At 55.3% G+C, this 14,113-nt stretch overlaps 4 protein-coding genes and 1 non-coding gene across 5 annotated transcripts; 1 reads left to right on the top strand and 4 right to left on the bottom strand.

The window, feature by feature from the left end:
• Positions 1-799: 799 nt before the first annotated feature.
• DICSQDRAFT_106971 (Trm112p-domain-containing protein) lies at positions 800-1,985 on the bottom strand (the record flags this gene model as incomplete). The annotated part of the gene is made up of 4 exons (XM_007366367.1): positions 800-1,300; positions 1,381-1,458; positions 1,567-1,650; positions 1,803-1,985. 4 exons carry the CDS (start codon positions 1,983-1,985, stop codon positions 1,274-1,276), a joined length of 372 nt encoding a protein of 123 aa, XP_007366429.1. The 3' UTR covers positions 800-1,273.
• Positions 1,986-2,097: 112 nt separating this feature from the next.
• DICSQDRAFT_t94 lies at positions 2,098-2,169 on the top strand. The gene has a single exon. It is a non-coding gene; the product is annotated as a tRNA-Glu (tRNA).
• A 267-nt stretch (positions 2,170-2,436) lies between these two features.
• DICSQDRAFT_61994 (uncharacterized protein) lies at positions 2,437-5,047 on the bottom strand (the record flags this gene model as incomplete). The annotated part of the gene is made up of 14 exons (XM_007366368.1): positions 2,437-2,588; positions 2,660-2,733; positions 2,799-2,892; positions 2,951-3,003; positions 3,062-3,163; positions 3,231-3,319; positions 3,346-3,487; positions 3,550-3,571; positions 3,636-3,928; positions 3,990-4,117; positions 4,184-4,431; positions 4,491-4,584; positions 4,649-4,822; positions 4,880-5,047. The coding sequence occupies 14 exons, from the start codon at positions 5,045-5,047 to the stop codon at positions 2,437-2,439; spliced, it is 1,833 nt and encodes a 610-aa protein (XP_007366430.1).
• Positions 5,048-5,902: 855 nt separating this feature from the next.
• DICSQDRAFT_181124 (uncharacterized protein) lies at positions 5,903-8,586 on the bottom strand (the record flags this gene model as incomplete). The annotated part of the gene is made up of 14 exons (XM_007366369.1): positions 8,319-8,586; positions 8,080-8,253; positions 7,932-8,022; positions 7,624-7,871; positions 7,433-7,560; positions 7,076-7,371; positions 7,002-7,023; positions 6,810-6,947; positions 6,692-6,751; positions 6,528-6,629; positions 6,417-6,469; positions 6,267-6,360; positions 6,131-6,204; positions 5,903-6,072 (listed from the first exon to the last, which is right to left on the bottom strand). Exons 1-14 carry the CDS (start codon positions 8,490-8,492, stop codon positions 5,903-5,905), a joined length of 1,824 nt encoding a protein of 607 aa, XP_007366431.1. The 5' UTR covers positions 8,493-8,586.
• Positions 8,587-10,900: 2,314 nt separating this feature from the next.
• Positions 10,901-13,196, bottom strand: DICSQDRAFT_106982 (uncharacterized protein; the record flags this gene model as incomplete). The annotated part of the gene is made up of 9 exons (XM_007366370.1): positions 13,024-13,196; positions 12,786-12,959; positions 12,639-12,732; positions 12,331-12,578; positions 11,530-12,272; positions 11,409-11,461; positions 11,252-11,345; positions 11,120-11,193; positions 10,901-11,052 (listed from the first exon to the last, which is right to left on the bottom strand). Exons 1-9 carry the CDS (start codon positions 13,189-13,191, stop codon positions 10,901-10,903), a joined length of 1,800 nt encoding a protein of 599 aa, XP_007366432.1. The 5' UTR covers positions 13,192-13,196.
• Between the last annotated feature and the right edge of the window lie 917 nt (positions 13,197-14,113).

Below are 14,113 nucleotides of genomic sequence, written 5' to 3' on the forward strand. Positions count from 1 at the left end.
TCCTTCTCTCCCTGTCTTCCACCTTCACCCCCTTCCCGTCTCCCGCACCTTCGCCCGTCGTTCCCGCATCCAACTTGAGGGCAGCAGCGCATCGCTTCGGACCTGAGGCGCACCTGAACTCGGAAACCTTGCCTGAGAGCGCTCACTCTTCGCGATCGGTTCCAGAGCGATGGAGTCAACGTGAACACGCCGTGATCACACTACGCGACAGCAACGCCCGACGGGCGAGCTACCGTGAACAATCTCTCCGCGCGCTGCCCCGTCTAAGGGATCACTCGCCTCGCCTCGGCCCTTGGACGGACGGGGGCTCGGTGCGCCTGCGCGCATTTGAACGGGACGGAGCGTGGCGAGAAACCACGTACGTTTGCGTGGACGAGAAGAAGATATGCAGATCCGTCGGTGCGCTTGTTTTTCTCATCCCCATGGGTAGCGGTCACCTCGCCCTCGACGGACGGGGGGGGGGAGTACTCGAGCGATGCGTTGGGATAGACCTTCTTCAGGCCGCTGGCCTTGGTCCAGCTCGTGGGTCAGATCTCTCCGTGCCCGCTATGGAGGTCGAGTCCTCGTTAGACACCCTGCACGGCGAAAGACATAGGTGTGGGGAGCGACGTACGGTGGGCCGGATACATCCTTTCGCTCCCTCATGCGGCTCTTATGATCGCGAGGCATGTAATAGGAGGGCCAGAACGTTCGCCGAGACCTTCCGGGCCGTGTGTGTGTGCCTTCCCTTATACCTTCTCATCAAGTGCCCGCCCAATGTGGAGTAACGTCCGTTCATGACTTACACGACAACGGTAGAGCTAGATCGTCAGAGTGTCGCTGCAGGTCTCTCCTGAATAGACGCATATGGATACGAGGTGAACGAGAGGCAGACAGCACACTACGCTCGTTCATAGTAGATCTTTCATTCGCCTCTAGAGTAACGCCCGCTCACAGCTCCCAGGGTGTGGCTGGTGTAAGAGATGTAGTAGGGGAAGCGAGCTGGATTGCACGGCAGGAAGGAAGATGGGGCGAGTAGTGCTGTGGATTCAGATCGATGCTAAGACCACCATCGCTGTTGCTATCCAATGTCCACGCCGACCTGGGTCTGCCAACCAACGTCTGGCCCACGTCCATCCATATCCCCGTCCGATTCCGTCGCTTCTGGGGCGATCAAAGCGGCAGTTGAATCGACAGACATTTTTGAGGCTCGCTGCGCGATTGGAGATCAAGGCGCTACGACGAGGTTTTCGCCTCTTGTTTTCGCGAACCCTCGACCACCTCGTCACTGACCTCAACCTATTTCGTGTTCGGCGAGGAGCTGCGTGTGATGATACGATGTTAGTAAGGCCAGGCCGATGGACGAGACGCAGGAGGGATATGCAGAGAGCGAGAGCGCACCATGTTTGGGATACCGTTCGAGATCGGGTAGACGTGCTTACAGTTCGGGCACACCATCGCGCCTTCCTCTACATGTATCTACGCAAGTAGAAGTAAGCACAGGGGAGGCAGGTGGAGGGCGGGAGGGAGAGTAGAGCAAAGAGTGGGACAGAGGGCACGAAAAAAGGGACGTGACAGGACACGCACCTCGAGCAGAACGTGGTGTAGCTTCTGCAGGAACTCGTCGTCGATCATGTCCGGTTGTTCGGCGGGGAGCGAGGTGTCTCCCAGCTATAGCCGGTCCCGCAAGATTGTATCCCAAGCAGCAGCAGGGCGAGTACCCGACGATAATGCGGAGCAAAGCAAAGCGTGCGGGGCGCGTCAATCGCAGTCACAATCAGCACACAGAATGGAGAGAGGCAATAGCTGGAGACAGGACTTACCTGGCGCGCGGCGCCGACAAGGGCGGGCCACTCGAGGCGGGGTAGGAAGCCGCGTAGGAAGTCGGCGTTGAAATCGGCGTCGCGAAGCTCGATGGAGACGTCCTGGAACTGAAGGGGAAAGTTGTTGGATGTGCAGCCCTTGGCATGGCAAGCGAGGAGATTGTGTGTTATCAGACGGACCATAATGCAGCAGGAGGAGGTAAGTTGCACCTCCTCCAGGTCAAGAAGCCTCATACCGAGCGTGTTATGCTAAAACTCGCGAGGTGATGTTACTGTTGGCTTGCTGAGAGACTGATCCGATATGGTGTAGTGGCTAACATTATCGCCTCTCACGCGATAGCCCGGGGTTCGATTCCCCGTGTCGGAATGAATCTGTACATGGTTGTGTTTTTGCGCACATGCGCTATCATTACTACAGCCCGACGCCCATCTCACATTTGAAGACGAGTACGTTTTGCAGTGATCTTCGATTGCACATGTCGTCGAAATGACGGCCCACCGTACCGTACAATTTATTTATCCTCCTTTCTAAATGTCGAGCCATCGGGTGATTGACTAAAACCAAGGCTGTTTGCGGCGATTCTCCTACTCTGCAGCCACAGAAAAGCCCACATCGATGGCGTGGTCCATGAGCTCAGCAACCGGCGGGGACAGTGGAATCGTCTTGGTGAGCGGCGGCATTCACGCCCAGCCCGCGGGACGCAAACTCCGTCCACAGCGTGCAAAAGTTCTCGCCACCGAACCTGTTCGCATCCGCCTGGATCCAAGCGTCCCGGGCCGTCAGGACTACAAGGAGAGGGCACAAGCGTAAGCGATCGCGATAAAGCGTCAATGAGCTCAGGCGCTGGCATACGTACATGTCGGGTTGCAAGGCTGCAGGGTGAACGCGTCCAGGAAGAGGTGCAAGAACACAGTGTTGCCACCGGTTGTCCTGGGGTCGGTATGCATGTCATCAAGTAAAGGTACAATCAGTGAGAGTGGTACAACGGAACGTACGTTGGGTCCGTGTGCGCTGTGTCCGAGAAGCCGTGGACGCCTACGAGGCCAGCATAAACGTTGTGGAGCATGTTAGCCCATACCTCGCCGATATCTTCATTTCCAAATGTATGAGGCGGCTGAGGGTGGAAACATCTCAATACAAAACACACCATGGACCTCGGTTAAGTTCTGCAGGCTCGAGTACCTCAGGGGATTCGTGGTCCTAGCCAGTGATCGCCTCAGAACGAGGCAACAGTATCTTAGCTAGCGTTTGTACTCACGCACTCGTCGAGTACGGGTGGCTGCGGATGCCCGCAGAGTCGTTGGTGACGTACTGTCCTAGCACGAAGTCGACCACCGTCGCGTTCTTGTGCTCGGTCCATCTGGCCACGCATTATAAGCCTTGCAAGTCCTGTTCGGTTCTTGAGAAAGCCATCTCGCGCGACTCACTCGGCCATCGCGTCCGACCACCCCTCGCCCATGCCTCCCGCTTCGTTCGTTTGGAGACAGCTGCCAATATTAAGCATGTTAAGATCGCCCTTCCGTGCAAGATGCAGGTGGAAACGTGCCGCCCGGTGCCACCGCCCGTCATCCGGTTGCTGATTCCGTGCGTGTTCTCGTGGGTGACGATGTCGTTCTCCAGTGCGCCGTCGCGCTCCGGGTTTGTGAGGTCCCAGAGGAACATCCTCATGCGCCCGGATTGGCCACTTCAAACGAAGCATCTGATCAGCCAGCTCCAGCAGCACCTAGGCGCGAATGATGTGCTTACTCTGGCGGCGTAGCGAAATCGGCTGATTTATACCACGATTAGCCACCCTGCGCACATATAGTCCCCATGCACGACATCGCACTCACCATTGTCGATCCCAGCAGAATCCTGCACGGATATCGTGACGCGGTCGTTTCCGGCCCCACCCTTGCCGAAGTTGTTGTTCTGGAAGTTGAACCCGGCCTCCGTGAAGCCGTACACGTACGAGATGTCGTGCACGGTATTGACGATGTAGAACGCGTTCGTGCGTGCGGCGTCAATGTTCGCCTGTGTCGTCGGAGCAGCGTTGGGGTCCTGGGTGAAGATGAAGTTCAAGCCCACGGACGACTCTGTGGTCGTGTTCGTTTGCGCGCCCTTGAACGCGACGGCGTTGTTGCCTCTGGAAACAGACGAGCGAGCTCATGTCAGACGGGAAGGGCGGCAGAGAAACTCCAGCGTACGCAGTAGAAGTTGTGTTCGTAGTGCCATCGCTGTGCCAGCCATCAGGAGACGCGGCGGGGTTCTGAGGGTCGGTCAGGACCTCGAAACCCTCGAGTAACGTCTCCTTGGTGATAGGGAGTACGAGGTACTACGTACAATGCACCCTTCAGCAACCAGTGTTTCTTCTTCGAAGGCATGGAGAAAGCACACTGACCGATGCCTTGGCGACGAAATCTGTCAGCTGCACGAGCGCCCCCGAGTGCGCGTCCACAAAGGCCTCGAACCATGCGCCAGTCGTGTCGTTCTGGATTTGCACGACGTGCGTCAGGGCAAGCGAGCCGTCTTTCTTCGCGACGAACTCGACCGTCGGCGGGTGCTCGTTGAACTTGCCAGACAGCGCGCTCTCGGCATTGGTGATCGCATCTTCGACAGAAATAGACGGGCTCGTGGAGGGCACGTTTGCTACGGTGGCTAGACTTCAGACGCGTGAGGGCACAGAAAGCGGAATAGCGTCGACTTACGAGGGGTGGTCACGAAGGAGGAGCCGAATGAGACGACCTTGTTGGCCATGTTGAACGCGACGTTCGCGACCGCATTTGCAACCGGGATGCCGTTCTGGGCCCAGTCAATAGCGCGATCAGTTCTCGGGAGGCGCATTAACTTCGTAGAACGTTCTTACAATCTGCTGGCGGATGAACGCGTGCTGGGCCACGTCACTCGAGAAGCCCGTCCTGAAGCCGATGCTGTCCGCATCGATGTTCAGACGGGATTGGATGAAGGACACCGTCGCGTCCTTCAGGTCGAACTCGTCCCGCGCCGACAGCAGGTGGTCAATCCCGTTCACGCCGAATGTCTAGCCAGAAAAGAGTCAGTGCTCTGTACTAGCTGCACAAGGGAAGCTGATGCGTACCTCAAAAGACGACTCAGGATGGAAGCTCTCTACGACCACACCCGGGCTGATCTCGCGGACCTGTAGAATTGTGTGCCTCAGACTGGCCGGGAATGGGGAGGCAGTAGCTGAAGTGGCGAGCACAACTGCTAGGAAGATAGACCGCAAGATGTTACTCCAGAACTTCATGGCTGATTGCGGACACCGGGCGCGTGCGGGTCGACTCAGTCCTGCTAGGGGATAAGTGCCTGCTGCTCCGCTATGCGCATACCGGCCATTTGTATGGCTGAACTGAGGTATTTTAGGAAACCCCTGGGAGCAGACTGTGCCCTATGACTAGCATAGGTCTGGTATCTGCGGAGTGCGCGTGGCGTTGAAGTCTTCATGAGAATGTAGCACGTCGTGCTCGAAGGACTGGATTGTGATGGAAGTGCCCTCCGGACGGTGAGGATGATTGCGGATGCGCTGCATTTGCTCGAGGATCCTCCGATTGTGGGAATGGTGAAGCGTGCTGCCTGCTTCTTGCTGGAATCAGGTGAGCAGAGAACGTGGAAACAACGATATACACACCGTTCTCGGACTCAAGTTCCCGACCCTGACAGTGCCAAGGCATTTGGACGGAGGTATCGATGGTTCTGTCTTTGAGGTCCGGGTCGCTTGATACAGATAACGGAGCAAATCATCAAGTCCAGCAAAGGGATCGTGACTCCAAGAGAAAGAGATTGTTTAGCGCTCCTCTGCCACTCATTTTCCGCCAGCCTAGCAGAAGCTCACATTGGCTGGAAAGTGACGCTGAACCAATCAGTGACCGTGAGAGCGTATATCGGAAGGACCTTGTCTTGGGGCAAGTTGATTGTGCTTAGTAGTGCGACAAGAGACAGACGGGTCATCATCACTTTCAATGGCAATCACTGTATATCAATTGATTCGCCATCATATACGCTTGTACGTGACCCTCAACGGCTGATCATGTACCGATGCTACTCGTACCATCGCTTTCCAAGCTTGGTTTTTTGTGCTGGTGACACAGACGTACGGCACCGCTCAGACAGCGACGGTGGCATTACATCCAGCGGGGACGGTAGTGTCGTCCGTGTAGTTAGCAGCGTTGACGCCAAGACCGCGAGATGCAAATTCTGCCCAAAGGGTACAGAAGTTTGAGCCGTGGTACCTGTTGACATCCGCCTGGATCCAAGCGTCGCGAGCCTGCACGACTAGAGATTGATCGGAGTCATAAATTAGTCAGGGAGAACTCATGCATGGCAAACGTACACGTCGGGTTGCAAGGCTGGAGAGCGAGGGCGTCGATGAAGAGGTGGAGATAGACTGTGTTACCACCCGTAGTGCTGCAGGTTCTCGACGTCAGGCTACAAGTATCAAGCGAAAGAGTAAGCTGAGTCTGGCTCACGTGGGATCCGTGTGGGCATTAGGCGAGAAGCCGTGGTCCGCGACGAGGCCAGCATAGACATTGTGGAGCATGTTGGCCCAGACCTCGCCGATATCTACGACAGCGAAGTTGAATGCGATGTCCCCGCATAGCCCTTGATCCCGAACTCACCGTGAACCTCCGTCAAGGTTTGCAAATCCCCGTATCTGAAGGGGTTGGTGGTCCTGGGATCGGCATTGCGTCACGAGATATGTCCAAATCCAATCGTTGCAAATGACTCACGCATTCGTCGAGTACGGGTAGTGACGCACGCCTGCAGTATTGTTCAGGACATAGGGTCCAGTCACCCAGTCAAGTACAACATCATTAGTTTGCTCGGTCCACCTGTGGGCAAGCAGTCTATGTTTGATCTTTGATCTTAAAGCGCATGGTAAACTGGGACGTACTCCGCGAACGCATCAGACCAGCCTTCGCCCAGTCCCTGGGACTCAGTGGTCTGCAAGCAGCTGAGTGTCGCAGTATCAATCAGAAACTCGGGTAAGTAGACAAATGAGCTGTACATACGCTGCCGTGCCACCGCCGGTCATCCTGTTAGTCAAGCCATGTGTGTTCTCGTGTACGACGATATCGTTCTGGAGCGACCCATCCCGCCACGGGTCCGTCAAAGTGAACAGATACATGTACATGGTAGGCGATTGCCCCCTGTAATCCAATATCAGTAACAGGCCCTAGTTGCAAACGTAGAAATATGCCCACTCGGGCGGGGTCACAAAGCGAGCTATGATGGTTCTTAGTGTAAGCGTCAGATGGGGAATTATTGCAGGACATACCGTTGTTCGTGCCTGTGCTGTCCTGAACCGAGACATTAACCTGGTCGCCTCCCGCCCCACCCTTGCCGAAGTTGCTGTACTGGAAGTTGAACGCATCTTCGGTGAACCCGTAGCGGTACGTGATGTCGTGCACGGTGTTCACAAGGTAAAACGCATTCACGCGTGCAGCATCAACATTCGGCTCATACGTCTGTGGTTGCTGGCTTGGGTCTTGGACGTAGTCAAAGGTAAGGTGGGGGGCCGACTGGTAGGTTACGTTGCCGGAGACGCCAACCCAAGTGTTTGCATTGTTTCCGCTGTACCATGCCGAGCGGGGTTGTGAATCCTTTCTACCGGTGGCAAGGGGGATAAACGTACGAGGTATTGTTCGTGGTGTTGACCCCGTCGCTGTGCCAGCCGAACGGAGACGCAAGCCTGTCCTGAGGGTCAGTCAGCACTTGGAAACCCTGGGTCACGTTCTGCTTTGTGATCGGCAGAACACGGTACTGGAGGAAGACACGATCAGTCTTCCGCTCACTGTGGTGTTGCTTCCGGAACAATTATCTCACCGATGCATCGGCGCCGAAATCAGTGAGCTGGACAAGCTCGCCAGAGTGGGCGTCGATGAACGCTTCGTATAATTGAGCCTTTGCATTGTTTTGAATTTGGATGACGTGAGCAAGGGCCAGCGAGCCGTCCTTCTGAGCGACGAACTGGAGTGAAGTCGTGTGATTGTTGTACGTGCCGGACAGAGCCTTCTCAGCCTTAGCAATCGCGTCATCAGCGGAGATGGAAGGTGTAGTAGAAGGCACGGTAGCTGTAATGGAGGTAATCAGTATCTGTATATAGGCTGTGTACGTCACAAAAAGCGTTATACATGGCTTCACGAACGACGACCCAAATGACACAACTTTGTTCGCCTTGTTGAAGGCAATGTTGGCAATGGCATTTGCGATCGGAATATTGTTCTAAGGCAAAAGGTGGTCAGATAAGATAACCTAAAGCAAGTAAACATCATGACTCACGATTTGTTGCTGCAGGTACGCGTGCTGCGCGACATCGTTGGCATAGCTGGTCCTGTGAGCGATAGTACCGGCGTCCACGCCCAAGCGGGACTGGACGAAGGATACTGCAGCATCCTTCAGGTTGAACTCGGCCCGATCCGAGAGGGAGTGATCCCCGCCGTTCACGCCAAAGGTCTGTAGGGTCGCGTGATGGGTGGGTCAGTACCGTTCAAAGGCGGCTCGGCTACCCTCAGGCTTACCTCAAACAAAGACGGGGGATGGTAGCTCTCAACGATGAGGTCAGAGCCAGGGACGCCACGCACTTGCGTTGTGGCATGCTTCAGGGCTCCCTCGAAGGCAGGAGCAGCAGCGGCGATGGATGCCGAGACGACGGCGAGATAGATCGACTGCACGAATCTGTAAGAGAACTTCATGGCCGAATGTGTCTGCGAGAGCGTGCTTTCAAAAGAATGTAGAGGGCAGTGGATCGCTGAAGAGCAGTTCCCTGCCGACTTGACTTTCTGTAGCTGCCCTATTATACCCTCCTTGGTCTGTTAAATTTGCAGGATCTCAAGATAGACGCATGTGCCAGTACAATCAATCTAGTCGGAGCGGACACATGCCAACCACTGCATGGAAGCGAGTTCAATGCTTATAGGTCGGCTCTGAACGAGTAGCCTACAACGAGGTTTTTCAAACCTCTGCGATATCGGGCCAGGGAGGTATGAGACCCCCCAATCACGCATATGATTGGCTATCAGCCTGTAACATCAATATGGTTGCATCAAATGTTGATAGCTTGGACGGAGCCACAGATTGAAATCGTACTTGAGCAAACTTTGAGGAGCTCGAACAAAGCCAACACATCTTCTAAGGAGGCCGCAATTGACAAGGCAGCGTTGTCCAACCGACGGAGAACATTGTGCAGGTACGGCAGGTGAGGAGGAGGCGACGCGCGACGCGAAGGACCACCGACGCCTAGTGTTACCGCCAAGCCAGCTAAGCCTAGCCGAGACCCAGCTTGCCAGCTTGTAGCGCCCGGCGCTCGTTCGCTCCCGCTACTTACCTCCCGTCGTGCCTACTCCCATCATTTCCTCGTATATTCTCCATCTGATCTCGTTCCTTCTGCTTACCCATATCCTGTCCTTGCTTGCTCAGTCACATCACTCGGACCATGTGTCCTCTGTCTGTCGTTACTCATGGACTTGATTGCTCGGTAATCTCGGTCACTCGTACGTCTCGTATGTATCCCTACCGACTATGTACTACCGTTTGTTCTTCAGCGTACTCTAGGCAAAGTCAAGAGTCCTTGAACCTGTCTAGTCTCAGCGCTCTAGTGTCACGTGTCCCCTTCCTAATCCGGAACTGCACACGCGACACAGCTGAGCCACCGAATATGGTAACAGGTCGCTCGTTCACAAAGACGTTGTGGTATATACAACACAACTTATGTACATGAGGCAATTTTGTGCAGCTATTGGGGAGGCTAACATACGAAGACTCTGTTAAGGACCTTGAGATACGAAACGGGGATGTTCGGCAGTGCTGGTAGGCGGAGAGTTCTTGGATGGTCAACTGCTCAATGTGGGAAATAAGGTCTCCAATTAAGTCTAGCCGATAGGCGTGTCTCCGCCACCTTGAAAACAAGAGCAGGCTTCAATGAGGAAGCAATGGGCTGAGTGGGAGAACTGGAGTTAACAATAGCAGGGGTGTGGTCCAATAGGATACAGGGAGTGGGGATTTGCGCGATGGCAGATCAAGGATCAAGAGTGCTCACCTTATTTCTGACATAAACCATAGCTCTTAGACCCCCGCATTCATACACACTCATACATTCATAGAGAAAAAGCCACCATATGTGTGATTGGGAGGTCTCATACCTCCCTGGCCCGATATCCGACACCAAGGCATACGGCACGCACATATAGTGGCGAAGTACGCGTTATTGTGGTGTACTTACATGACCGACTCAACGATAGAACTGCGATATGGGGACAATCCCACCGTAGCACGTCGCATGGTTGTGGTGATCTCTAAAATCATGTGATGAAGCTCGCTAGTACACGTCGGCTACGAGAGACTTTGCAACTCGCATAGTCTGTGGAAGAATTCCACTATGAGGACGAAAATATTATTCCTGATGCTGGGAAGTCTTGTGTATGGGCATGACGGGTGGGGTCATTCGCTCCAGTGCCTCAAACTTGAAGGGACCAGTGCATAATTCTAGTCAAAGATCAGCGATGCGAATAATGAGATGGCTGCTTTCTGGGCAGTGACGGGCCATCCAGCGCGCGACGCCCTTAATACGTTTGTACTCATGTGGCATCTTGTTGACAGTCCTCAATCAATACTTGGAGTCATGCGTGGTTTCGGGGTAGCTCTGAAGAGAAGTGCTCAGTACTCTGTACTAGGCAGGTATCGTAGCTTGTGCCATACATGCCTTGATAGGACAGCCTATCCGAGTCAAACCATACGGCATTGGGTGGCATCGACGCTGCTGTGAAGAGCAACCTGGCGGATGCTCGTCAGGAGCTTCTTGAAGGGAACTGAGAGTCGATTGTTAGACGCCGATGAAAAGGCGCGGCGTTCTCCGCCAGCCGCCGAAACGCTCATCCTTCCTGGTTCGCTGTACGTGATATCGTGGGGCGCATCGTGAATGATCACATTAAAGACGCTCTAAGTCTGGTTTGATTCGTGCAGCATAGTATGGGCCGATCTAGTAGGTCCATACTGTCCGCTGATGTCGCACCAGTCGTCTAGGTTCCGAGTCAACGGCGCATTCACCGATGCAGATCCCGCGCCAGAACAGCTCCCCACCCACTCGCGACTAGCCCGTTATGGCTCAGCAGCCATCAGGTACCGTCGAGTCGTCGTTGTGGTTGGCGGCATTGACACCGAGACCCCGGGACGCGAACGCCTTCCAGAGAGTGCACTTGTTCGCGCCGTTGTATCGGTTCGCATCAGCCTGGATCCAAGCGTCACGACCAGTGAGGACTGAGATAAAATAAGTTCAAGGTCAGTGCCACGATTCCTAGACCTGTCGAGCGCATGCAGGACGTACATGTTGGATTACATGGTTGGATGGAGAAGGAGTCGATGAAGAGGTGGAGAAAGACCGTGTTCCCGCCAGAGCCGCTGCAGGTGCGATCAGCACATCTGAGACACAGGGGTACAAGACAGCGTGGGGACTCACGAGGCGTCGGTGTGAGCGTTCTCGTCAAAGCCGTGCTCAGCAACGAGGGCAGCGTAGACGTTGTGGAGCAGGTTGGCCCAGACTTCACCGATATCTAGTGAGGAGGCGGGGAATATCAGCTTCCGAGAACGTGACGCAGGTGACAGAAGGACCATACCATGAACTTCGTCAAGGGTCTTGAGGCTCGAGTAGCGCAGGGGGTTCGTGGTGCTAGCATTCGCATACCATATCAGCACCATCCCCGCAGAACAAACGACACGACGCTGAGGGACACTTACGCATTGGTCGAGTACGGGTGTGAGCGGATTCCCGCAGCGCTGTTGGTGACGTACTGGCCCATAACGTAGTCGGGGACGCTGGCGTCCTTGTGCTCCGTCCACTCCGCGAACGCATCCGACCACCCCTCGCCCATACCGCCAGCCTCGTCGGTTTGCAGGCAGCTCCCCGTGCCACCGCCGGTCAGGCGGTTCGAGATGCCGTGCGTATTCTCGTGCACGGGAATGTCGTTTTCGAGAGCGCCGTCGCGCTCGGGGCTAGTGAGGTCCCAGAGGAACATCGCCATCTGGCCGTTCTGCCCGTCGGGAGGGGTGGAGAAGAACGCGTTGTCGGTGCCCTCGTCGTCCTGGACGGAAATCAGGACGCGGTCGTTGCCGGCCCCGCCCTTGCCGAAGTTGTCGTCCTGGAAGTTGAACGCGGCCTCGGTGAAGCCGTAGATGTACGAGATGTCGTGCACGGTGTTGACGACGTAGAAGCCGTTCGTGCGTGCCGCATCGAGGTTCTCCTGCGTCGTCGGGTCCGCGTCGGGGTCCTGAGTGAACACGAAGTTTTGGCCGGAAGACGACTGCTGGGTGGTGTTGGAGGTGTCACCCTTGTATGCGATGGCGTTGTTGCCGCTAGTGTCCGTCGTCGTGGTTGTGCCATCGCTGTTCCAGCCGTTGGGAGACGCGGCGGTGTTAGCGGGGTCGGTGAGCGTCTCGAAGCCCTCAAGAAGCGTCTCTTTGGTAATAGGGAGAACGCGGTACTGCATTTGTCGGATTGTGAGCACTTTGTGTAATGTCCGAAATGAATACGGTACTCACTGAAGCCTTCGCAACAAAGTCGGTCAGCTGGATCACCTCCCCAGAGTGGGCGTCAACGAACGCCTCATAGAACTCGTGTTTAGCATCGTTCTGGATCTGGACGGCGTACGCAAGCGCGAGGGAGCCATCCTTCTTCGCGACCCACTCCAGGGAGGTTGGATGCGAGTTGTACTTGCCAGAGAGGGCGCTCTCGGCCTTGAAGATAGCATCGTCCGCGGAAATGGACGGGGTTGTGGACGGGACCGATGCTAGGACGTCGGATCAATTACCTCAGTGTTTGTGCGTCACAATCGCCGAAAGTCGCTTACAAGGCTTCTTCACAAATGAATTGCCAAACGAGACTACCTTGTTGTTCTTGTTGAAGGCGACGTTGGCGACCGCATTCGCTACAGGAACGCCGTTCTGAAAGCCAGCATGCGATCAATAATGTTCAATCGAGCCAGTCGGAGACGTACGATTTGCTGGCGAACGTACGCGTGGTGCGCGACGTCATTTGAGAACGAAGTTCTGAAATGAACGTTGTCGGACTTGACACCCGTCTTAGACTGGATGAAGGACACAGTCGCGTCCTTGATGTCAAAGTCCGCACGCTTGGAAAGCGGGTGGTCGACGCCTTCCACGCCAAACGTCTATGATAGGCCAAGGTTAGCAGAGCCTTCCAACAAAGCAGGTAAAAAGCTCTGTGGCACGGACCTCGAACGAGGACTCAGGGTGGAAGCTCTCGACGGTGAGACCCGAGCTGGTGGAACGGGTCTGGAGGGTCGTGTGCTTGAGGCTACCAGCGAAGGGAGCCGCAGAGGCAGTGGCGGCGAGGGCTATCGCGAGGTAGACGGACCGGAAGAAGGTGGTCGAGAACTGCATGTCTGAGAGTCGTCACGAAGGGCGTGAGGGAGGACCAAGGAGCTCGCTGTGCGATCGCCTGGAGGGCATCAAGTCGTATGCCGCCTGGTATTTGTACTTCTCCTGGAGGCCCTGCAGAAGACGAGGGCCGCTGCCATTGTCACAGTTCACGAGAAGACCGTATGGGCTACGGGGACTGCGACCCCGTTGTGCATGCATGACCACCATTGTTCTTCTATTATCAGATCCCAGAAAGTCGCTAGAGAAACATCACCGATCCCTGGCTGCTCTACCACACAGCACTGACAGAGAAGTCGCGTGTTGCGGGGAATATCAACCCCCGCGATGGTCAGAAGTGCCCGCCCAGGTTACACATGGACATTGCTTCTGGGGAAAGAAGAGTTGTCGTTCTTAGCGAGCGTCGCGATAACGAGGCGGTTTTGATGGCGGTCTTCCCATAGTGAGGATCAGGAGTGGAGCGTTTCCATGCGCCCCGGTTCGGTGGCCCGCGTGCACCGGTAGACGTATGACAGTGGTTCGGGCTCGCTAACGTTCACATTCGTGGACAAGAATCAGCGAGAAGCCTGTCTATATTATGCACATTGAGTAGCTTCCATACCCACGGCTGTTCACTGTCCAAACACACGAGTATAGGTGCCATATCAGTATGGCACACTGGTGACTGGCCACCATGACAGGAAGCTCAGAAAAAAGTCGGTCGTACCGTAACCGAGCGGTTGAGCGCCGCAGCAACCTGCGGTTTGCCAGAAAGGTGATGCCAACATTTGCGAATGCGCTCAGCATGTGCAGAGGAATCACAGTTACGTCACTGTGAACTGCCGACATTCAGTAAGTCGCGTGCAGCACATATGCACATACATACCGTAAACCCGCCGGCATTCCGGTGAGTCAGTGATACGTCGCGAGCTGCGATGACTGACAT

The sequence above is a fragment of the Dichomitus squalens genome (assembly GCF_000275845.1).
Source record: "Dichomitus squalens LYAD-421 SS1 unplaced genomic scaffold DICSQscaffold_17, whole genome shotgun sequence".
Classification (NCBI taxonomy): domain Eukaryota; kingdom Fungi; phylum Basidiomycota; class Agaricomycetes; order Polyporales; family Polyporaceae; genus Dichomitus; species Dichomitus squalens.